This window comes from Mus caroli, chromosome 11 (assembly GCF_900094665.2).
Source record: "Mus caroli chromosome 11, CAROLI_EIJ_v1.1, whole genome shotgun sequence".
NCBI classification, from domain to species: Eukaryota; Metazoa; Chordata; class Mammalia; order Rodentia; family Muridae; genus Mus; species Mus caroli.
The window spans coordinates 74411812-74436701 of NC_034580.1; the positions used below are offsets into that span (position 1 = coordinate 74411812).

At 38.7% G+C, this 24890-nt stretch overlaps 1 protein-coding gene across 6 annotated transcripts in view; it reads left to right on the top strand.

The window, feature by feature from the left end:
- Nf1 (neurofibromin 1) overlaps nucleotides 1–24890 on the top strand; it is a 248756-nt gene that overhangs the window by 129777 nt on the left and 94089 nt on the right. For 4 of the 6 annotated variants that reach the window (XM_029483492.1, XM_029483490.1, XM_029483495.1 and 1 more), the window contains 6 exons: nucleotides 2651–2713; nucleotides 8121–8279; nucleotides 9189–9286; nucleotides 10872–11018; nucleotides 12761–12907; nucleotides 15222–15332. In XM_029483492.1, the coding sequence (XP_029339352.1) occupies nucleotides 2651–2713; nucleotides 8121–8279; nucleotides 9189–9286; nucleotides 10872–11018; nucleotides 12761–12907; nucleotides 15222–15332 (725 nt within the window). The remainder of the gene's footprint in view (nucleotides 1–2650; nucleotides 2714–8120; nucleotides 8280–9188; nucleotides 9287–10871; nucleotides 11019–12760; nucleotides 12908–15221; nucleotides 15333–24890) is intronic. The other 2 variants (XM_029483494.1, XM_029483493.1) reach the window with 1 other exon arrangement.

The following is a 24890-nucleotide window of genomic DNA, read 5'->3' on the forward strand; positions in this document are numbered from 1 at the left end:
CTAGTCGGGTGTGCAGCTACAGGGTGGGTTAACTAGACTGTGATAGGTCATCCCCCTAGTCGAGTGTGCTGATCACACTCTCTGCCTACTAGACTTTAATAGAAACTCTTCATGTGGCTGATCCCATAATGAAAAATGTATTTGTATCATCAGCAAACTTGGGCACCAGTTTGAGAGCACTATACTAGTAAAGTAAAGAGAACTGGACACTTAATAAGTATGTGGGAAATATTTCATTAAGGAATAAATGTATCATTTCTACACATTTAAGTAAGCAGGATTCTTGCCAGCCTTCCTAGTTAGGTTTGTAAGGAACTGTGAACACAGGAAGTGCTGACTGGTGGCTCACTCTGTGCTGCCCTGTGCTGTGCTGCTTAGCGCGCACTTGACAGCAGCCTGCATTGCCTGCACTGCAGTTAGCACATTAAAGCTTCACGGAAACACCATGCAGATGTTACTTACGTAAGCATTACTTGTAGTGGGTAAAATTAGTGCAGACTACCATGGAGCAAAGGTTTTGTTGTAAGTAAGATTTTGGTTTTTCATGAGCAAATGTTACAGGGACCAAAGACAAAGATAGAAATAAAAAAGCTTCAGACCCAATACGTTTTTCATTGAGTCTCTGGTCTCTGTCCTTAACTCTGTCCTCCCTCCCTCCCTCCCTCCAGACCTCCCTCCAGACCTCCCTCCAGACCTCCCTCCAGACCTCCCTCCTTCCCTTCCCTTCCTTCCTTCCTTCCTTCCTTCCTTCCTTCCTTCCTTCCTTCCTTCCTTCTTTTGTTCCTCTTTGGGCTTTGCTTGCCCTTGTAGCTTTGGCAGTGACATAATGGCGTCCTTGTACTTTTATGCTCTGCTGGGAAGGATGGGAACACATTTTTTCTTTTTCTTAGTAAACATAGCTCCTTTGAGGATTTACTGGGGAAACTTTGGAAGCTAAGTGAGTATATTGCTAGCTGATTTTTACTTGAGTTCAGATTTGGTTTTTCAGGCTTTTTTGTATCTTGTAATCAGCTCTATATATTTTCCTTCTTAGAAAAGATGGTTAATGCTATGTAAGAATAATACATAATACAATAATAGTTATAATATGTATGACAGATTTATTTTTTGTCTCTTCTAACCCCTTTATTTTTTATTAGATATTTTCTGTATGACAGATTTATAATTAAACTTTTTCTCATATACTATTTCTTTTCTTTCTGATAAATTTGGAACAAAGAGAAAATAATTTCTAGAGTGAATGTTCAGTTCTGATGAGAAAGATGGGAAATAGCTACTGTGATCTTAAGTAAGCATTGTCTTTCCCACTTCACGTGAGGTTATACATGTGTGTTAAAGCTCAATGGTAGCTGCATAACATAATTGAAAAAAATCTGGATATTTACATGGTTATACTTTTGTAAACTGCCTTAAAGCCTGAAGCAAAGCACACTGAGATGAGCTTTTACCTCTGCTTCCTAGGCCTAGGATGGTGCTGGCGTCTAGGTATACAAGAGCTGCTAGATGGATGGGTGGATGGCGGGTGGATGGTGGGTGAATGGATGAATGGATGGATGGATTTAAAACTGAAGGGTTTCAATATCTTAGAAATCTGGATCAAAAAATTTGTATTATGGTTAAGTTGTTTTGAGAAAGTGTCTTTTTTGCCCAGGTTTGCCTTGAACTCTTGATTTTCTTCCATTCACCTCCCAAAGGCTAGGATTACAGGCATTTACCACCATAACTGGGTCTTATCCTAATTTTTTAAAATATTTTAAAAAAATAATTGGTATAATCTAATCAGAAGTTTTAACTTTGAAGAAGTCTTTATTCTAGAGATGGAGCTGTGGTGAGACTGACACCTGTGTGGGTTTACATGGATGGTTTGGACTTTTACATGGGAAAGGGCAGTCTGGTAAATCGCCATCTATAATGAATGACATTTCTAATCAGATTTAAATTTGAATCTACAATATTATCTTCAATTTCTTAACTTTGGTATTAATAAACTTTTTTTCCTAGTTGATGCTAACATTCTTTTTCCAAATACAGCGGCTTTCAATAAACTTAGCACCATTTTAGGGATCACTCTGTGGGCATTGGAAGATGTGAGATTATAACAGCACTCCATTTAAAAGATGGAGTTCAGAGTCTCTAAACTTTGTTTTCTGCATATCTAGCCATTTAATTTTTTTATTTAATAACATAATTAACTGCTAGGTGTTGGAAAAATAACTCTTAAGTCAATTGAAGGATACACAGAGAAGTATTTTATATATCAGAAAAAATTATGTAGACACAATGTTTTCAGTGTGTGGTCTACTTCATAATAAATATTTTAAGTAAAATTTATCAAAAGCTAGGAATTGACTCAAGTATAAATATTCCTGAGATTGCTTGAGGACAGCTTTTCCATGACTTATAGCCAGAAATAGTAGACATGATTGGGTCTCACCATTTCTTGCTGTTTATTTTATGCTTGGCTTAAAAGTGTAATAAAAATTAAAATCCAGGATTAAACTTCATCCCTCAAAATTCAGTTGATTTCTGCCTTTCTGTTGGTTCCATTTGTGTTACATTTTACCGTGAAGTTTGTGTACAAGCCAACATTGTTTTTGTTGCTGTCTGTAGCCGGTGCTGTGACTTGTTTGTGCTCATCTCTGTTCTGTAGGCAACTTGCCACTCCCTACTGAATAAAGCTACAGTAAAAGAAAGAAAGGAAAACAAAAAATCAGTAAGTTTGGAGAACTTTTTATTAGCTGTTTCTTTCAAAGCAAACCCCAAATCTTTGCTATTTGTTAAGAACATCTTCACTTCAGCTATTTGACCTTCACTGTGAAATCATTCTACTAATTCTGGCACAAAATAGCTCTCATTTCGATTAACCCTGGAATTAAGTTACATTGAAACATTCTCTGTGTTCCTTTGGTTTGATTTACTCCAAAGGTATTTTTTTGTGCATTTATTTATTACATTGAATATCCTTGATCTAATTTTATTGTTATTTTTAAAATTATAAATGAATGAGAAAGAAACTTAATTTCAAGGCCTTAGGGGATGCTGACTGTCTTCATTCTTGCTTCTCGTTTGCAGGTCATGTGAGTGGTTTCTTTTTCTAGAAACAAAAGCATTTCTTGATAAATACATTGTGGGTAGAAATGTGACCTTCTCCTGCCCCACAGACATTAAATTCAGGATGCACATGCTAGAGCTACCAAAACCAAGGATCATTTCCTAACTCTAATCTCAAAGTTACTAAATTTTAATGTTTACTCCTTATATTTTTACCTTGATAGTATCAGCCACCCCTGATTTAGACATTTGTGCTTAGATCATAGAAATATTAATGCTGATGTTCCTTTTACCTCAGAGGAAATACACATTACATCTCTCCCGCGAGGAGGAGGCTCAGTGAGGCCAGGCTCACACAGGAGCCCACTGTGCAAACGTGACTTGAGTGTATTGCCTGCTTCTGACTTGGCCGTCTTGTGAAAGGAAGAAAGTTATGATTGCCATAATTATTTTCTTCCTATGACTATCATTTGTTCACAGTATAACTTGCAATCATTTTTAAAATAACATCATCTGTGGATGTGACTTACCATTATCCAGTTTAGTCCCATCTTTGTTCACTTAATCCAATTGATTATAGAGAATGATGTAATTTAAAAAAAACAACCAAAAAACCAAAAAAAAAAAAACCCAAAAACAACCTTTCACAAGTTGTAGGGAGTTTTATTAAAAAGGAATAATTTAAAGTCATATTTGTCTAGTTTCATCTTCCATTTTCTACTTTTACATATAATAAAGCTTTATGTTTATAATTGTATTTAAAATTCAGAACTAAATTAAACTTTAGACTCATACTTTTATTATGTCCATTCAGAATTTTCTTTTTGAGTGTATTATGTGAAATTGATCATCTCTGAACAAATGGATTGGATTGGATGGCTCTCCTGCTTAAAACATTTTCCTCTAATGCTTCAGCCTTCTAATTCTCAGCATTGTGGGTTTAACATTATACATCATCACTGTGGAAATTAATTTGCTGTTTCTAACATTCTTGTTTACTGTTACACTAATGTCATTGTGTAGCATAACATAATTAAAGTCAGGCTTTCTGTGTTTCTCTAGAGCATGTATTATAGCTTTCCTAACATTATTTATTATGGTTTTATATAAAAATTCCTTGGAATTTTTTAGTAGATTTTTCATATATGTATGAAATTTTGGAATGTATTTCTCAGCCCATGTGGCAGTCCTTAGGAAACTAAGGGGGTCTAATTGGCAGTACTTCAGAACAGATTCTAAAGTATGAAGACATGCTAACCATTATAAATTTAGAATGTCATGTTTTTAAAGTTGTTTAACGGAATCTAATTCTTTCTCCTTTGAGAGCAAGCTGACCTCCTTTGTAATAAGTGAAAGATAGAAAGTTTCGAGTTTGGGTGATTAGCTATGTTGACATTTAACAGCTGATTCAGTTGATTGTACTCAACATAGTGTGTACTTAGATTACTGGAGCAGCTGCCTGCCTAACTCACCATGTATAACTAGTGATCCTCTGCTGATATGTAATTTATTATATGATTTTTGTAGTTCAACTTTACCTAGGGAAGAGTGTGTATGTGTTTGTGTTAGGGGCAAGGGTTAGCTGATCATTGACCTTACATGTAGAATATCATTTACATCCAAATTAGATTTTTATACACTTGGAAATAAGGTACAACATGCCAGGCATGGTGGTGCATGCCTTTAATTCCAGCACTCAGAAGGCAGAGGCAGGTGGATCTCTTGAGTTGGAGACAACCTAGTCTACAAAGAAAGTTTCATGATAGCCAGGCCACACAGAGAAATCCTGTCGCAAAATGCCAAAAACAAAACAAAACAAAACAAACAAAAAACTTAAATATGTGGTGTTGGATAAAATTCCAGATTGATGTTAAATAGTAGTGAAAGAAAGAGTAGTCCTTTTATAAATTGACTCATGAAACTTTTTATACAGTATCTCTTTATTAATTTTAATTGTTAGGTTTTAGTTCCAAAAATATAGATATCGCTGTCAAGGATATATATATATATACAATACGTGAAACTTTTTCTTTTTCTTTTTTTTTTTAAGATTTACTTATTATATATTTTATGCATATGAATACACCACCATTGCTTTCTTCAGGCACACCAGAAGAGGGCATCAGACCCCATTACAGATGGTTGTGAGCCACCATGTGGTTGCTGGGAATTGAACTCAGGACCTGTGGAAGAGCAATCAGTGCTCTTAACCGCTGAGTCATCTCTCCAGCCCTGTGAAACTTTTTCTGAAACATGAAGTTTTGGTAATATTTTTTAGAGATCTGGAAAGGGTTAAAAGTTATAGTACTTTCATACTAATTTTATAATACTCTTCTTAGAAGATAATTCAGACTTTCTTATGATCACAAGCTGAGTATTTTCAAATATAAATGAGGAGACAATGTAAGTTGTGTTTTTATAAGATCTTTATTTCTAGAGATAACCAGCAAGTAGCAAGTTTTTGTATTTTTGAAACAGGTCTTAAGTGCTGTAAGCACCGAACAGACCTTCATAGCAGGCTGGCCTGAACTCAAGGCAGTGCTCTTACCTTCGTCTCCCCTTGCAGGGATTACATGTGAGAACTACCACACCCAGCCTCTGAAACAACTACTTTCAGACATACATTATAAAGGCTGTATGCAGCCATTGCTAATACTTATAAAGACACTTCCATAGAAGTTTAATAAACCAACTCGTTCCTTAAGGGCAAACTATGATGTTGGTTGGGCCTATTAAAACTATTTCATGATTTTGGTGTGTTAAATTGATATTATTATTTTAAAAACAACCTGCTAAAAAGGGTTGGAGAGATGGCTCATCAATTAGGAACACTGACTGCTCTTCCAGAGGTTCTGAGTTCAATACCCAGCAACCACATGGTGGCTCACAACCATCTGTAATGGGATCTGATGCAATGGGATCATGATGTAATGGGGTCTTCTGGTGTGTCTGAAGACAGCTACAGTGGACTCATATAAAACAAACAACAACAAACCCCACCCTGCTTAAGATGCAAGCACTGGTGGACTAGGAGCATGGCGTCCCTAGAGGGAGTGTTAGTCTTCTTCCTTCTTCCTGATTTGCTCCCAAAACACTTCATGGTCTTGTTAGCTTACTGATAGTTTTGTCTCAGTTTGGAAATTCTAAATGTGGAAATTCTAAAAGAACTCCATGTCAACGTTGGCCTTTGCGCATGTTGAAATTATATGATGAATCTGATATTTGCTTTCTTTTTTATCAGATCTGAGATTCTAGTACCTCAAAAGTTTAAAAACTGTCCTAGAAAAGTAAACTTGAATTTTCTTAGTTTTATATGCAAAACTCTATTTCAGCTAAAAGAGACAGCTATATTTAGCCAACTCCCCAGTTTCTCAGGATTTCCTAAGGTTCACCCTGGGTGCTGTAAGCACACAAAAGAGCTGTACCCCAGAGAAGCTCCCCGAGCGACATCACCGCATACATAGAGAAACTGGAGCTCACAAACCCCTCTGAGCTAGGTCCTACGACCACCATTTTTTTTATCAGAAACAATAGAAAATTATTTTGAGATTTTGGGCCATGGGTAAGTACACATTTATGATACAACCCCTAGGGCTGGAGAGATGGCACAGTGGTTAAGAAAACTGGCTTTTCTCCCAGAGGGCCAGGTTCAATTCCCAGTAACCATCTGTGATAGTAATTCCAGCAGATCTGACACCCTCTTTTGGCCCCTGAGGGTATCTGGCTTGTAAGTGGTGTACAGACTTATATGCAGGCAAAATGCCCATATCCATAAAAAAAAAAAAAAGGCATAAGAAAGAAAAAAAGAAACCACAAAGCACAAAATGGGTCAGAATAAAGTGAAATATTCAAGAGTTAATCTGCAGTTGAGTCTGTGAATTAAAGACAAATATTGACACCCAGTAAAGAAAAATAAAATGATAAGTACTTCTGCACATAAACCCTGTTTTTTCATTTCTCCACCCCAGGAGCCTTTGAGATGCAGGGTGTCCTTGTGTTCCCATTATTGTGAGTGCTACGGCTCCACTATCACAGTTAGCCACAGCAAACGAAAATAGCTTTTGACTATTGCATTTGTTCTTTTAAAAAAAGAAATATGTATATGATCTATACAGAAATTAAATTCTAGGATAATTCAGTTTCCAAGTGTTAGCTTAAAATGGGAAGTATTAGGAAGAGGTAGAGGGGCAGCCAGTTCTGTGCCATTGCCCCCTGTCTGGTCTGCCTGTTCCTTTGCATCCTATGCAGAACATTTTTGTTATAGAGAGAATAGGTTCGTTTACATTGCCTTCCTGTTACTTTTCAAGGAGAGCAGCTACTTCCTGGGCCCTGAAAGATTTTGTTTTGTTTTGTTTTTGGTTTTAATTTATTTTGTTACTTGCTTGGCAGAAGAATAAATTGAGGTACGTGGAGTGTGGGGGATCTGTCTTCTGGTAGGATCCTTTTATCTTTTAGGTTCCCAAGAGTTCCTGTTTCTCCTGTGATTTAAATAATAGGTAGGTCCTTATATTAGGAAGCATGCTTATGAAGAAAAGTGGCTGGCAGGAACATGGCTTGTAAGTAAGTTTTTTCACTCAGTAGAAATCTAAGCAGAGATGTGTATGGTAAGTTGCACTGAAATGTCAATTTTAACGGGTATGCAAAGCGTTAGCTATTCCTGTTAGGAATAGAGTGTGTAGGAGGTGTGCTGCTAGAAACTCAGCTCTCAGGGCCTTAGAAAAGTCAACTGTACTTTTCATGTCTGTTGATGATAGAAAAATATGTTAACCTTTGTATGAAATTAAGTCTACTTTTGTTGGCTATAATGATTATGAAGTAAAATCTTTTTTCAGGTTTCTTTGAGGAGATTTTTCTTCTCTTTTAATTGTGTCTTTAAAAAAATCACACATGATTAGTTAAGGATAAACCTTATTTTTCTGGTGTTTTGGAACAAGGAAAAAAGTTAAAAACAGATCATTCAAAAGATTGATAATTGGAATTTTGTGCAGACTTTGCCCTTGAAGCCTTTGTTTCCACTTCTTATATTTCAACACAAACTGTCTGCTCACCTCTCAACTCCTCCTCCTCAGGTGGTTAGCCAGCGCTTCCCTCAGAACAGCATCGGTGCCGTAGGAAGTGCCATGTTTCTCAGATTCATCAATCCTGCCATCGTCTCGCCATATGAAGCAGGGATTTTAGATAAAAAGCCACCACCTAGAATTGAAAGGGGCTTGAAGTTAATGTCAAAGGTGAATTATTTTGATACTCTTATAACGTTTAATTTTCCTGCTAGCTAATTTTTCAGTGCTTCATATTCAAAGTACTTTGTCTTCATTTTGCTTCAGTTATGTGCCTTTTGTTTTCATTTGTTTGTATTGCAGAGGAATTTTATATACACACACGTACATATATACATATACATGTACATATACACACACATAGTAGGCACTATGAGGGTATACAAGCAAATAAGTATCTAATTTGTCTATCAGTGAGGGTTTTCTGTGTAACTGCTTTGAAAAATTTGAGGTGGAAATAAAGATGCAGATTGTAGGATTTCTTTAGTCTTTATTATTATTATTATTGTTGTTGTTGTTGTTATTAACAACAGCATTTGAAACTGTGAACATGAGCCATGTGTAAAGTGCTTACCATGCAAGCATGAGGACTGTGGCTCAGATCCCCCAGCACCCAGGTAAATGTCAGGGGTGCATGACATTCAGCCTATAATCCCAGCATGCTGGAGGCATAGACAGGATCCCTGGAACAAGCTGGCTAGCTAGACTGAGTCCAAATACTCCTATCATGTGAAAGATGCTGTAATATAGAAGATGGGCAATGATGGGGGGAAATAGCGTCAAACTCTGGCCTCCATATGCTTGCACACATGTACCAACTCACACTTGCAAATGTGTGCATATATGCACATATCACACAATACACATGTAATAGATACTTTGTATCTATAACATGTATAATAATATTTCTACTTGAAAAGAATTAAAACAATATTTAGGATATTTTTTACAATAATGAATAATTGATTTGAACTGCCAGTAGAAATATCAAGGGAAGATTTATATTTTAATGACGATATTAATTTATAGGTTTCATATAGCAGATAACCTGACTACTCATAATCTTGTTTGATTGTTTAGGTACTTCAGAGCATTGCCAATCATGTACTGTTCACAAAAGAAGAGCATATGAGGCCTTTTAATGATTTTGTGAAAAGCAACTTTGACTTGGCACGAAGGTAAGCAGCCAGAGTCTTCAGTGGCCACTGTTGTCTCCATTTTACTGCAGTCCGTGTATCTGGTCTACATTAAATTTCTGTATGTGATTTCCCCTCCCCCCAATCCTTTTTAGACTAAGACCACATTTTGTTTTGTTTAATTTTAAGAGACATTGAGAAAACTCTCTCTACTCATGGCAGTTTCCTTCTTTGGAAACTGTAAAGCGCTGTTGGCGTTTTCTAACTTAGGCAGTGCTGCAGAAAGGGCTCAAGAAGATTCCCTGTATTAAAAACTATAGCCATGCGATACAGGTAATATATCAGGGTGCTTTTATGTTGGTAATACTTCTGTTTCTTCAGTTTAGAAGTGTCTCTGAAGTTAAAACAATACCCCATATACCCAAAAGTACAAAAAGAGAAGATTTTGAGTGCGAAGAGACAGATAATTGTAGAGGCTTTAAGACTGAATTTTCATAACTGATTCTTCACTTCAATCCTCTAAATCGTTGGTTTATCTGTAACCTTGGGGTAGTGCTGTCTTTGCCAGGGTTGCTTTAAAACAAGTGAGATGATTCCTGCGAAAGAGCTTTATGAAAGCGCTGATGTTCAGAAGTCATTTGCCAGCATGAGACACCGAAGGGACGGGAGTCTGCACACGACAACCCACCACCAAGTGCTCAGCACAGACGAGAGGGACAGAGAGCAGGAAATGAGAGACAAAGACAGGAGATAGAGGATGAGGGAGGGAGAAGGGAACGAGGGAGAGGGAGAAGGGATGTTTGTCCCAGGGAGCAGGGGTTGGGCCCTGGAATGATGACAAAGGCCTGCCTCTGGATAGAGAGGAGACAGACATAGCCCATAGGCAAATGGCAGTTTATAAAGGTAAAAAGGGGACACCCAGTGTTAGGATGAGGTGTTTGATTTTACTGGCCAAAGCAGGGCTTTTGACTGCTGGACTTCCAATACATAGATAGTAGTCAGCCTCAAGAGGAGGAAGTGGCCAAATAAGGGACTAGACCTTAGTGGCTACCTTTAGGAATGTAATCTAACAGTGTTTAGCAAAGTAGAGGGGATGGGGAGAAGGGCAAAGTCTGCCAGAGCCACGTTTGTAGGCTTGAGCTGGCAGAATCCCTTCAGAAGCCTAGCTGATGTCACTCATGTCACGCAGCCTTCTGCAGCTGCCCTTCCAGTTTGTTGTCATACAGTGCTTCCTGGCCTTTGGTGTCTTCAGGTAGAAAATAACTATTATGACTACTCACAGATGGTTAAGACTACTGAAGTTCCACTCCTGGCTCTGACAGGCAGCTGGTGTAACTTTAAGAGAAGTCTTTACCTAGGCCTCCATGTCTTTTATCTGTTAAGATACTAGCTTATTCTCCAGATTTTATCCATCTAAATGTATTGTTCTCCAACTTCAGAAGCCTGCTCTGCAGTTGAAGTGGAAACTAATATCAGAAATGGGAAGACAACTTTCTCCTTGTGCTTCTTGTTTACACTGAGGGCATAAGACCTTTGCAATCACAGCTACTATATTACTAGACTCTATATAAGTGTAATGCATAAGTATACCTGGGTTAAAAATTCTAATGGCTTTGTATTTTTGCAGGTTTTTCCTAGATATAGCATCAGATTGTCCCACAAGTGATGCAGTAAACCATAGTCTTTCCTTCATCAGCGACGGCAATGTGCTTGCTTTACATCGGCTGCTTTGGAACAATCAGGAGAAAATTGGCCAGTATCTTTCCAGCAACAGGTATATTTTCCCAGTCTTGGGGAAATTAAACACTTAGTTTAAGTTGAATTAATAAAATTATTGATCCTAAATATTGATCTTCTATTTGCACATTTTTGCAGTATTATGATTTGGAAAGAGAAGTGCAGATTCACCTGCATATGGCAAAAATTAACTCATGTTATATGATCAGCAGCATCAGCTGTAGAACTTGTGATACTATTTATTAAGTGTATGCAAACCAAGCTGCAGATAGAAAGTACCCAGTCAGTCAGGCATGGTGCCATGCTGTTTAATCCCACTGCATGCAATGCAGTGGCAAAGCTGGTAGATCTCTGTGAATCTGAGGCCAGCCTGGTCTACATGAGTTCTAGGCCTGCCAGGGCTACATGGTAAGACCATGTCTAGAGCTAAGGCAAACTAGAGAGGATGAGACTGAATGCAGTAACTCAAAGTATTTGGAAATTATTTCACTAGCTTTTTAGTAAAAGCTTCTAGTGACATAAATTACCTGCTGTCCTTTGACAGAGTTATTTCCTTTTAAGTTTATATAGAATTGTAAAGGGCTCCAGTTTCTGTGTCTGAGGAGATCACTGTGGCTAAACAACTAGGAGATGGAAGTTTAAAAGTAAACTTCTTAATCCTTTATGAACTGTTTATGGGTTGATGTAGGCATGGGCATGGCTGACATGTGCCACTGAAGCAGGAGAAGGAAAGTACTTTATCCTGGCAATACCCAAGTAGCCTGGAGCTTTGCTTAGCTTTGTTTTTTGTTTTTGTTTTTGTTGTTTTAAGACAAGGTTTCTCTGTGTAGCCTTGACTGCCCTGTAGACCAGGCTGGCCTCAGACACACAAAGATCCACCTGCCACTGCCTCCCAAGTGCTGGGATTAAAGGTGTGCACCATCACCGCCTGGCTAATAACCTGGAACTTTTAAAAATGAACATTCTCTTCTTTTTTCATGATTTGAATACATACGCAGTTTGTTGAAATTTTTAAATGTGCTACTTTAAAAATGATATATATTTCAAACATGAAAATATAGGCAATTATTTGACAGTTTCATGTCTGCCAACTAGCTTGAACATCCTGTAATTTTGATATAACCACGAAGGAAGGGGGGACGGGGAGAACACACACTAAGTATTCAGACATATAAGCCTATGGGGCCATTCTTATTCAGACTCCCACACTGCTCTTCCAGTTTGTTCTCCAGCACCCATGGCAAGTAGCTCACAACACACCTCTTAATTCCAGCTCCAGAGGATCTGATACAAACTTCTGGCCTCATACACAAATACACGTGAATAAAAAAATAAATCTTTAAAAACATGATATGATACCAGCATTTGGGAGGCTGAAACAGGAGGATCATGAGTTTGAGGTTAACCTGAGCTAAGTATAATAAGACAATGTCTCAAAAAAAAAAAAAAAAAAAGTCCATAAAAGACCATCAGTTACTATGGTTACATAGGCTCATGTCCCAAACACGGTTTTCACAAGATACAGAATCTGTGGTTGAGAATGTTAGAACTATCAATTCTAAAAAAGAAAAAGAAAAAAAAAATCGAATTTAAAACAGTAAGTTTTACGGGTGGGAAATAATTGTGTTTTTAAGATCTGAGATCTCTCGATCCTGCAAACTTACAAATCAGGCAGGAACAAGTAGTTAGAAGAAAAGCAAGCGGTGGCAGTCTAGAGGAAGGTTAGACTCCCCAATTAATGTGAAGTGCCATTTCCTAAGCATTTCCTGTTGTTACCAGGGATCATAAAGCTGTTGGAAGACGACCTTTTGATAAGATGGCCACACTTCTCGCATATCTGGGTCCTCCGGAGCACAAGCCTGTGGCAGATACACACTGGTCCAGCCTTAACCTTACCAGTTCAAAGTTTGAGGAATTTATGACCAGGTAAAACACAACTTTGAAAGGATGAATATGTTTTGGGAGGTGTGAAACAAAGTTTATTACCAAACCACTTATTGAATGTGCTCATGCTGTATTAATATAACATGTTTTGTTTTGCTCTGATATATTGCTTTTCTTATAAAAAGAACGATGTCTTACCAAAAAAACTTAGCTTTTTTTTAAACATTTGTTTTGTGTGTGTGTGTGTGTGTGTGTGTGTGTGTGTGTGTGAGTGTGTGTGCCATTGCCAGTGTGGAGTCAGAGAACAATCTATGGGAGTCAGTTCTCTCCTCACACCATGTGGGTCCCAGGGACCAAGCACAGGCTGCCAGTTCAGTGGTGAGTACTTTGAGCTGCTGAGCCATCTTGCAAGGTCTCTTTGGCGTGGTCTTCATTTAATAAATTAAAGAACAGATAGATAGATACCATTATTTTCATGTTATAGTTATAGAAAATACACTAAGCACACATAACTTATTGACCTGAATTCACACCTGCTTTATGGTTTTTTTGGATTTAAATCCTAAGTTCTTATTACCGTACTAACCCTTCAAAAAGTCCATGGTTCTAATTTTTTTTTTTAGTTTAAGATTCAGAACATATAGTACACTTAAATACTGCCACAGCAAACATTTGTTTTATATCTCATTTAGAGAACTCTAATCTATCAACTAAAAGATCCTCACTAGTAGACACACACTTGATTATATCTCACAAATGGTACATTGTGAACGGCTGTGAGTTGGTTGTTTTATTCATAGGATGTGCCAACGTCAGAAGGAAAACATTCTCACCTGATGTTCAAAAGTTAATTTATAAAAGTTACGTTAGACAATAAGAGCCTGCTTTGGAGAGAGAGGGAAAGGGAAGATAGTGTGAAAAGATCCACACTGTAAGAAGAAAGCTTTGTTCTCTTTAATAAGACTAAGCCTTCTTCTACTGCATTCTCCTCCCATCTTGCTCTCTCCTCCTGCTGTGATGTCACAGTAATGCTCTTACTCTCAATGCCTTTTCTCCCAATGCTGTGCCTTTACTTCTGAGTTTTTCTTGAATTCAGTTCTGTCTAAAAAGTTCTCCTTTGTCCTGACTAAAAAATTACCCCCAATTCTGTTCTAAAAAGTTCTGTTCAGATAAGCTAAAAAGTATTCTGTCTAAAAAGTTCTCCTCAGCTCAGTTCTGTCTCTTCTCTGTGCCTCAGCACTTATACATCTTTTTGAATACATGACCACATGGTAAAAATTTCATCACAAGTTTACACATAAGTTCAAATCATAAATTGAAATAGAACTTTACAATAGAGAATTTTGACATCCATATCCATTAGAAGTAATTATTTGGCTAAACATTCATTACCAGTCATGGCTCCACAGGTTCATAGAGAGTTGAAAACCATAACTAAGTTATTAGTGAAGTTTTGTATAGATAAACCCAGTTGACATCTTCTGTCCTAGTACCTATAATAAATCGTAGTTTCCTTTTTATGCCTTTGGTTAATGGTTTTATAACTTCTTGGAATATACTCTTGAGTAGTAGACTATCTGCTTACTATCAGAAGCAATTAACTGGTGACACAAGGGAGACTTGCAGAGCTCTCATTGCAGTTTTGACTATCAGAAAAAAAATCTAATAGCAGTTGCACTATAAAAGAGCTTAATGTATACCGATACAATTTTAGAATTTCTCATAGTATCATCAGAAAGAATTGGGAAGTCATCTGTCTATAGTATTACTACAATACAGTACATCTTCATAGATCTGCAGATATCTGCTCAAAAGGATGGGCTAATACCTAGTGATTGAAATATATGTAATAATAACAGGAGAAGTATAGTAATAGCAGGAATCTTTCCTAAAATGATTTTCTTCTGAGCTGTGCCTTCGGGAGCAAATATCAAGTTGTGGATTATATTAGTCCTCCGAGGAAGACTATCGCAGGAAGATCACCTGCTAGTTATTAGCTTGTCCTGGGATGAATTCTGGCACTTTCTCACCTTTCTAAAAACCATAAATGAGAGGATTGATGAACTGAACTTGCAAGGGAAAGCAAACTAAAAATCCTTTTATCTGAAAAGAGAAGTAGCATGGGTAAAAGGTGAGCGACCCCCATGCATGTCCAGTGGCGGTGTTAAGTAATCCCAAGAGAGTCTCCCGACTCAGGAACACACCTTGACACTTTGCCCTTCAGAAAACTGGTTGCTTTTCCAGTATTTTGTTTTTTGGTGTTTTTTTTTTTTTTTAATTGTTGATTAATCACATTTTTCTTTAACTACGCAACAATTTGTGTAAAGACTCTAAGGGACTCCACTCTTTGTTTTAGGCACCAGGTACATGAGAAAGAAGAGTTCAAGGCCTTGAAAACGTTAAGCATCTTCTACCAAGCTGGCACCTCCAAAGCTGGGAATCCTATTTTTTATTATGTTGCACGGAGGTAAGAATACATTTTAGTCTCTTTTAATAGGGTTTTTCAAGTGATAGCAATTGTAGAAATGTGATGCGCTTTTTTTTTTTTCCTTTTTGAATTAATAGCCCTTAAAGCCATGGCTCTCTAGATAGTATGCTTACTACTAGGTATTTGCTTGAGAGTATGCACTTCATATGTCCTGTTACATCAGATGTTAAGGTAACTCCACAAGGATTCACTATCAGAGTGAAAAGTCTTTCGGGTATATTCTGATTTTATAATATCTGTAACACAAAAATCAGAACCCTCCCTACACACACACACACACACACACACACACACACACACACATTTAAGAAGAAAGAAAAGCTAGTATATTGTATGAGACTGTATCAGAGCAATTTTATCAGAGATTTAAGAAAGAATTCCTGGAGCTATAGGAAATGGCTGTAAAGATGGACGGGGTGGCCTGGGAAATAGACTGTGATGTCCTCAGCCATGCTGTGAGCTGTTCCTCCTCCTCCTCTTCCTCCTCTTCCTCCTCCATCTCCATGGTGATTTGCTTCCCTTGCTTTCCCTGGCATGTAAAAACTAACATGTGGTGGTACTTGGTTAGACTCTCTTCTTCCCATGAGAATGGCACAACCCACAGTGGCTGAACTTGGACAAGAAGTGATACTAAATAGTGGCCCGTGATATCAAGATGTTAAGGGCAGTCCAGCAGCTCTAGGACTTAGTCTTCTCAAACTTAACAGAAATAAAGGAATTATGTTTATTGACTTATGGTCATGCAAAAACGTGGCAGAGGTTGAGAAATCATACAAAGCAGGAGGAGGAAGAAGAATGAGAAAGGTGAAACTTTTTAAATTAGATACTCAGCTGTCCAGAGTACTGAGTAACTGGGAATAGAAAAGGAACAGGAAGACACACTTACCTTTGTCCTTTTTAACAACTTTAAGGAATATCTTCTAATTCTAGGCAAATGTGTTAGTACATTTCTAAATATAGCATTTAAGAGGCCAAGGCAGGAGGATTATATTGAATTAGAAGTCTACCCTGGGCTACAGGCTGAGATTCTATCTCAAAAGACCTCTCCCAAAAAATGGGAGGAAAAAACGACCCTCCTTATCTCTCCACAAAACTGTTCTTGTCTTGGTTGTTCTTTCTAAAAAAAATTTTAGTTTTCTGTCTTTCTTTCTTTCTTTTTCTCCGAGACAGGGTTTCTCTGTGTAGCCCTGGCTGTCCTGGAACTCACTCTGTAGACCAGGCTGGCTTGAACTCAGAAATCTGCCTGCCTCTGCCTCCCAAGTGCTGGGATTAAAGGTGTGCACCACCACGCCCTGCAATTTTAGTTTTCTATTGCATTTAAGCCTTGTTGGTATTTCAGCTTTAACCTTTAGTACTATCAGGGTATTTTGACTTTTCCCTGCTATATCTAAGTTGAGAGAACTGGTAAGGAGTGTGTTAGATGTGTGCCTCACTCCCAGCCCCCTTTGAATTCTTTGTAGTTTAGAGGTAGCAGAATGTTGGATTTTATCTTCCCCTCTTTATGATAAGGAACTGTAAGTTTGTGACCTTTTTCTCTGGTGGCCTAACAAAGGAAAAGCAGATTGGCCTGGCCTTTCAATGGGTTTCCACAGCTCTAAATTAGGCCTGCACACCTTAGGTTTGAAGTTGCTAGGGATTCCCATTCTGACTCTTCATTTTTGAGAAGGAAGAAAATATGCTTGTTAAACTTTGTGTCTCTTTCTGAGTAATTTTGTAACAAACTGAGTTTTGTGTTTTCTTTTTCTGGATATGATATTGCCAAATCAAATTTTCAGTACTTAGGAGTTTTAGTTTTTGCTTCATGTTTTGAAATGTGGCCTTACCAAGTAGCCTGTCTGGCCTATAACTCAAGATCATTCTGCTTCAGCCTCTTGGGTGCTGGGTTTTTGGGGGCTGTTTTTTTTTTTTTTTTTTTTTTTTTTTTTTTTTTTTTTTTTTTTTAATGTACATGAACATGCTTGTCTATCTGTACCTGCTGTCTTCAGAGGCTTCCCTGGAGCTGACGTTATAGGCAGTTGTGAGCTACCATGTGGGTGTTTGGAATTGAACCTGGATCCTTTGGATACGTAGCTAATTCTCTTAACTGCAGAGCCATCTCTGCAGTTCCTGAGTGCTGGTCCTAAAGCCATGCATCACCATGCCTTTCCTTTCTGAGATCTGGGAGAGCTCCTGCCCTCACTTTCACTGGGTACAATGCCTACCTGTAGGACAAAGGGACACAGTGGGAAGAACAGAGAGAGGCCCTGTTTCTCATTGTGACAGTAAGTGAAGGCCTTATCTGTACAGCCTTCTGTGACAAGTGGCTCTGGAGTCTGACTTTTTTGGTGTCTACAGACATCTAAAGTCTAAATGTCTGTTTGGCCTCATCTTCACATCATGTATTCTTTCCCTGTCATCTTAAGAATCTCCCTTTCTTTCCTCCTGCCCTCCTTGGGAGGCACCTGTGAAATCGGATGGATCAGCTGAGGTATTTAGTGTAGGCTTTGGTTATTACCAAGTCTCTTTTATTTTATCAAGAAAGTGGGCCTAAAGAAAACCACGAGTCAAGAGCCATACCAGGAGGAAACATCACTAAGCCATGATTGCTGCTCTGTTTCTTGGCTTTGTGTTTAACTCCATTTCATGGTTCTCTGATTTCTGTGTCATTTCAGCTTTAGCTCTGCCAGTGACCCCTTCATTACCTCAGTATAGCATACCTGAAGTTCTTGATATGTGGTTCAGCTGGAAAGTACCTTTGCTAGGAAGACTGTCTGTGCTGGATGATGACCAGCCAAAAACACGAGGCTGCCCTAAGCCACGTGCGTTTGCGGGGCCCATTAGCCATGTATTTCAGAATGTAACTTTTCAGTGTTCATCAGTGGCTGTCCTTACATACAGGTTTACTTATTTTAAATTGGATCTTCATGATCTAGTATTACCATCTGTTACTTTTGAAATGTCTTACATTAAGTTTTATTTATTTTTATTATTTTACTTATGTATATGTGTGAATATATACACACACTCCCCTTGTGTATGCCTTATGACCTTAAGGACAGAAAGGGCTGTAGCTGCCAGTGGTTTGTAGTCTTCCAGCCTAAGAAGCCCTTGTCACCCACTTCAGTAGCACCTCAGGCTTTACTGGCTTGTCTTGAGTTTCTTGTCAGTTTCTTAGACTGTCACTTTAGCAAGAAACATGGATTATTTGGTTCGTCAGGCCTGGGTCATGAGCTTATGCTTAGAGCTCAGCAGTAAAGCCGGGTGTGCATGGATGGCAATAGTATATTTCTATCATTTGCCTCGTGTGTGTGTGTGTGTGTGTATGTAAGTGTAATTAAAAATTTAAAACCTAAGCATTTCAGTTGAGAGTTTCCTCTTTGGGATACTGTGGTTATTCACTGCTGTTTGGGGGAGGGCATTAATACAAATTATAACTCAAATTTACTTAATAGTTTCTTCACATCAGACAAACTACATATTGGATATTGTATAATTTTTTATTTCATCCCTATATTGTATAATTTTTTATTTCATCCTTATCATAACCTTCTGAGGTATTATGTGCAATCTTTGACATTGGCAGAAACTCAATCCTGGTTATCAGAAAAATCTAAATAACAGCATTTTCTAAGCCCCCTGAGCTTCCACATCAGAATCTAGGGACAAGGCTTCTTTTTAAATTTTTTCTTCATTAATTTATATATTTATTCACTTATATCCAGATCACAGCACCCCTCCTTCCTCTCCTCTTAGTTTCATCCTCACAAATCCCTCTCCCCATTACCCCTTCTCTTCTCTAAGGAGAAAGGGAGCCCCCCCCTTGGGTACTACCCCACCCTGGGACATCAAGTTGCAGCAGGACTAAGAACATCGTCTCCCACTGAGGCCTGGCCAGGCAGTCCAGATAGGGAAGGGGATCTAGTGGCAGGCAACAAAATCCGAGACAGCCCACGCTCTTAATTGTTAGGGGACCCACATGAAGACCAAGCTGCACATCTGCTACAGATATGTAGGGTGTCTAGTTCCAGTCCCTGCAATGCTCTTTTCAGCCTTCCATGGACCCAGGTTGATTCTGTACATCTTTCTGGGGTACTCTTGACCCTTCTGGCTCTCTCAGTCCTATACCCCACTCTTCCACAAGTCTCCCCCAACTCCTCCTGATGTTTGGCTGTGGGTCTCTGTATCTGCTTCCATTGCTGCTGGATGAAGCCTCTCAGGAGACAGTTATGCTAGGCTCCTATCTGCAAGCATAGCAGAGTATCATTAATAGTATCAGGGGTTGACTCCCATGGGATGGGTCTCAAATTGGGCCAGTCATTGGTTGGCTGTTCTCTCAATTTCTGCTTCATCTTTATCTCTGTGTATCTTGTGGGCAGGACAAATTTTGGGTGGAAGGTTTTGTGGGTGGGTTGATGTCTCCATCCATTGGAAGTCCCATTGACTACAGGAGATGGCCACCTCAGTCTCCATAGCCCCAACTGCTAGGGTTGCCCCAATAGACTTTGGGAGCCTTCCCCAATCCCAGGTCTCTGGCTAGTCCCACAGATGCCTCCCCACTAATTTCTGTCTTCTCTCCCCAAACTCTCCTGCCCCTACCCTCACCTGATTCCCATCCCTGTTCCCTGCCTTACTCCATCTCCTATCCAGTTCACTCCCTCTGTCCACCTCCAATGTCTGTTTCATTTCCCCTTCTGAGGGAGCGTCATACATCCTTGGGGACAAGGCTTATTTTGTATATTTAAACTGGCACTCCCAAATGACCCATCTGTAGTCAATCCACTTGGGTTCTGCTGTGTCATTTAACTCTTGACAGCTTAGCTAGTTAGAATTGACACTGAGTTCCAAACTAACCTTAAGTTTTTTTTTTTTTTTTTTTTTTTTAAGATTTATTTATTATTATACTTAAGTACACTGTAGCTGTCTTCAGATTCACCAGAAGAGGGCATTAGATCTTAATGGGTGGTTGAGAACTACCATGTGGTTGCTGGGATTTGAACTCAGGACCTTTGGAAGAGCAGTCAGTGCTCTTATCCACTGAGTCATCTCGCCAGCCCTAATCTTAAGTTCTAACTCACCATGTCAATAACTGCAGGAATTGTTACTGTTAGCATACTGAGTTTGTTAAGTTAAACCCATCCTTGTATATAAAAATCTAGCCAAAGTTTCTTTAGTCTCAGTACTCAGCCCAAGGTAGAAGCAGTTGAGTCTCTGAGTTTGAGGCCAGCCTTGTCTACATAGTCAGTTCCAGGACAGCCAGGATTACGTACAGAGACTTTGACTAAGGGAAGGAGAGAAAGAGATGGGAAATTGACAGAAGGAAAAGGATGGAAAAAGAAGGAAGTGGGGAGAAGGAGAAAAGGGGAGGAAAAAAAGTTCAGCTAACAGTCAAGAGACATTTTTCTAGATAAAATGAGTTCTTAGTTCTAAGCATCTGATTTGCAAACAATCTTTTGTAACCAAGTCAATATTTACTCAGAATACATTCCTATTATTGGATCAACTGTATTCTGCTTTAAAAAGGTCCTGGGATGATCCATTGCTGTCACAGTTTCATGAAAGTGGTGTCCCACAAATGGGTATGTTTGTAAAAGACTGTTGTTTATACCCTATTCGTGCTATTTGGTCTATTTAATTAAAAATAATAAAATATAAAACAGCTTCAGCTTCCCCCATACCTCTCTTTATCTCCCAGCTTCTCCTGCCCCCTTGCTTAAATGCCTCTTCCATAATTTCTTCTCTTATCTTTAATATAGACATTTGGGTTTGATTCTATTTTACAAACATTTAAAACACAAATGTGATGTTTTGCTTATTTTGGCATTTAATAGAGCACTGTACATTTATAGGAAGGAAATGATTATATTAATGTAACATTTAAATTATACAGTTAAAACTTGCCAGGGTTGGAGATTTAGCTCAGTGGTTGAGTGCTTGCCTAGCAAGTGCAAGGCCTTGGATTTGGTCCTCAGCTGAGGGGGGTGGGGGTGGGGGAACTTGCCCAAACCCAAATCTTACTAGAATAATAATTTCTTCCACAGTAAATTAATATAAATTTTATTTTCTTAGTGTGCTTGTCATTTAGTAAATAATATGAGGGGCTAAAGTGAGCAGGCCTTTAGGCTCATTTCCGCCTGAGTATGTTCAAAAGAGTAAAAGCACTGCACAGGAAAAGAGAGTGAGTGTTGAAGACTGCCCTGAGTGCCATGCTGCCCCTGCCGCAGTCTCTGCAGTCGTGTTTATGCCGGGACTTGATGACATGTTTCCTTGCCAGGTGCTCTTGGAGGTGAGCTCCGAGGGCTTTGTCCCAAGACTGAGGCTGCTTCCAAGCTGTGCTGTACTTGTAGGACTTGATCTTGGTATGACCTGTGGGCTCCTGGGGGAAGGCGAGAGCATTCCAGGACTTGAGTTTCTTGTAGAATCTGAGGTGGTGGTTGTTATTGCTGCTGCTGCTGTTGTTGCTGCTGCTGCTGCTGTTGTTGCTGCTGTTGTTGCTGCTGTTGTTGCTGCTGTTGTTGCTGCTGCTGTTGTTGCTGCTGCTGTTGCTGCTGCTGTTGTTGTTGAAATTGTTCCCATAATATGAGCACACATGAGGAGCAGGGTGACAGTGAAGGAATGCTTGGTCATTGTTTTCTTTTGCTTTAAAATGATCATAAAGTTTAATATTCAGTTCACAAACACGTAGGCAATCACATATCTTTAGTTGTATCTATATAGTATATTCACATAATATAAATGGGCTTTTAAATTATTCATTAGTGAACAAATAACAACCCTCCTTTCTGTACCTCTCCCGATAAAAGACTTGTTTTCTATCTAGGTCACTAACTTCAGGAATAAGCATTCTGAATACTAGAAGGAGCTTGATTTTGTTTTCCTGTTTTGCAAACAAGTTAACCATGAGGCATTTGAACCAGTAAGAATGGGGTTGGTGTGAGGAGCAGGATAGCAGCAAAGGTGCGACCTGAAGGACTGGCTGACCAACTGGGTGGGAGAGGAGAATAGCAGGAGGAGGAGGAAGCTTCTCGCTTAATAGTTTAAGGGTTAGCTCTACAAATTAGAATATTACTTTTAAATCTTTACAACAAAAGTAGAAGAAGAAAAAAAAAAAAAAAACAACCGTAAGTCAAATGATTTCCCCAATGCTAAGGTTTCCTTCATTTTAACCTTCTTTAGGGTAGAAGAGAGCAAAGGGCTAGCTGTTAAGAGAGTTCCATAGCTTTTTAAAAAGGAAATCTAGAATTGATTACAAATGAGTCTGCCACTTTACAGCTGAGTCTACACAAGGGGTGCAGCATGTCTAGAGATGCCTGTCCTACAGTAAGCATACGGGGAGCCTGAGTCTGAATCCGAGTCCAGGTTCTTTAGCCGGTACGATGGTAACACAGAGCAGGCTCCTATACCAAAGGGTTAGTACTATTTCTAGAATTAGGCTACTTTTCTCTTAGCATGTATTCAAATCTAATAGCTTGCTATATCTGTGATAAGCAGACCCCTGCTTACCATGATAAAATATTATATTTTTTGTTCAAATCTTAAACTTAAGTTTTAAGAATATGTACAAGAACTTCTATTTCATTCCAATACATAGTTAACCATTTTCAAGTTACTATTACCTTTTGATCTGGCAGACTAGTTTTGAAGATTATGAATTGAGCCTTTGTCTTGGGTCCTGGAGAATGATCCTGAAGGGCAGTCTCTTCTCACTCTCGAAGTTCTAAATAATATAGCTAGGAGTCAGTCACGTGCTTGGAGCCCCACCTCTTTGGAAGTATCGAATGAGCATTTCCAAACATCGAGTGTAAACAGGCAGACTTTGACAGAGATTAAGGAATTCAAATAAAATCTTTGTAAAGTCTATCTACTTATTTATCTAATCTTTCTGTATGCACCCAAATGGATTGCTTCATTGGGTTGACTCTAACTAGATGAATATATAAGTTGCTTTGTAATTATCATGATTTCAAACCAAGTAAGAGCATTAATGATGATTTTAAAATAATTTAGGAATTTTACATCTTAGGAGATTAAATGTTGATAAATAAAGATAAAAGTACCCTCACATGGAACTTTAAAGAAAGAATTAGACGTGGAAGTGATAGTGTGAGACTCAATTACAGAAGTTTGCTTAAAAAAAATGTCCTAAGCCACCTCTCTCACAAGCTGAAGTCGGTGCTTTCCAGGGAAATAGGGCTGTGTTGTAGTAACAGCTTCATCTTCATGGCAGGCACTGTGAGTGTAGCAGGGATGGACACAAGGTGTGGTGTTGGTACACAAGGAAGTCACTGCGAGAGTGGCGGGGAACAAGCCAGTACCTGTCCCTTCCTTACTCTGTGCTGAGTTTTTCCCCCTCCTTTGAATGACTAGGCAAATGCTTGCTAAATCTCTAACCTCACTTGTGGAGGGTAGTTGTGATCATACTTAGAAAATCAACAAAAGAAGCCTCTTGGCAACCAGAGCAATGCACTAAGTCACTGCTTGAGATAGTGAGTGCCTGATACCATGCCTCTCCTACTTGCCTGCTTATTCTCAAAATTGACTCTAGGGAATAGAGTTGAAATGGTTGTAGTGATGTTTACTCCTTGAGCTAACTGTGGCCCAGTCATTAATTATGTTTTTCTAACCCTGACCTTTTGAATCTATTCTCCTCCACCCTCCCCCTTTGAGACAGGATCTTCTGAACATCTGGCCTTAAACTCACTATCCTCTTCCCTCATGCTTCCAAGTCCTCAGATTACAGTGTGGCCATCAAGCCTGCCTATTCAGCTTATTATTAAGCTTCTAACAACTCGATCTTGCCTTACTTACTTCAGTGTTTCCTCCCTATTTTACTCAGAGTCTCTTTGCTTTATAAGATAGGGTCTCATGTAGCCCTGGGTCTTCTCGTAATCTATTAATTTCATTTGTCATTTAGCCAAATGACTAGTTGTCTAACCTTGGGTTTCTCATTATCTTATTTTTTTTTATTAATCTTAATGATGCTAAACAAACAAAAATTATTCACCATTATCCAGCCTTGAAAGACCTTAACATTGTCATTGTGTCTGAAGTTTTTTCCTTCCTTGCTCAGAGTTCCTCCTGTGAAGGCCTACCTCTGATGTCAGTACCCTTTTTCTATGTATAAACCTTCCCTAATTTTATAGTGAAGAATTAGTCATCTTAGGAAATTGCAGTTATCAGAGTCTGGGTTTTTTCTTGCCCTGCCTTCAGGTCAAGCACACCTCTTATTCTTTGGATTTTCTCTACCTTCTAGCATAGTAAGTATTATTAAGACTAGGGGACACTGGGATTTATTGAAAAGCTGTCAATTTATTTCTGTCTCTCCAATGATATCATTAGTAATGTCTGAAGTAGCAACTATTGGTCATTTGACTTATTTCCTCTGTGTCATAAACATATGTTCACGAATCATCGGCCTAAATTTAAGAGCCCACTACTACTTTCTGGCTTCTATTTGGTAGGTCATATATACATTCATCTTTGACAACCTAAAGTTGAATCAATAGAAGTTTGACACTCAAATTATTTGGAACACTTTACCTGGGTTGGTATGGGACTTGG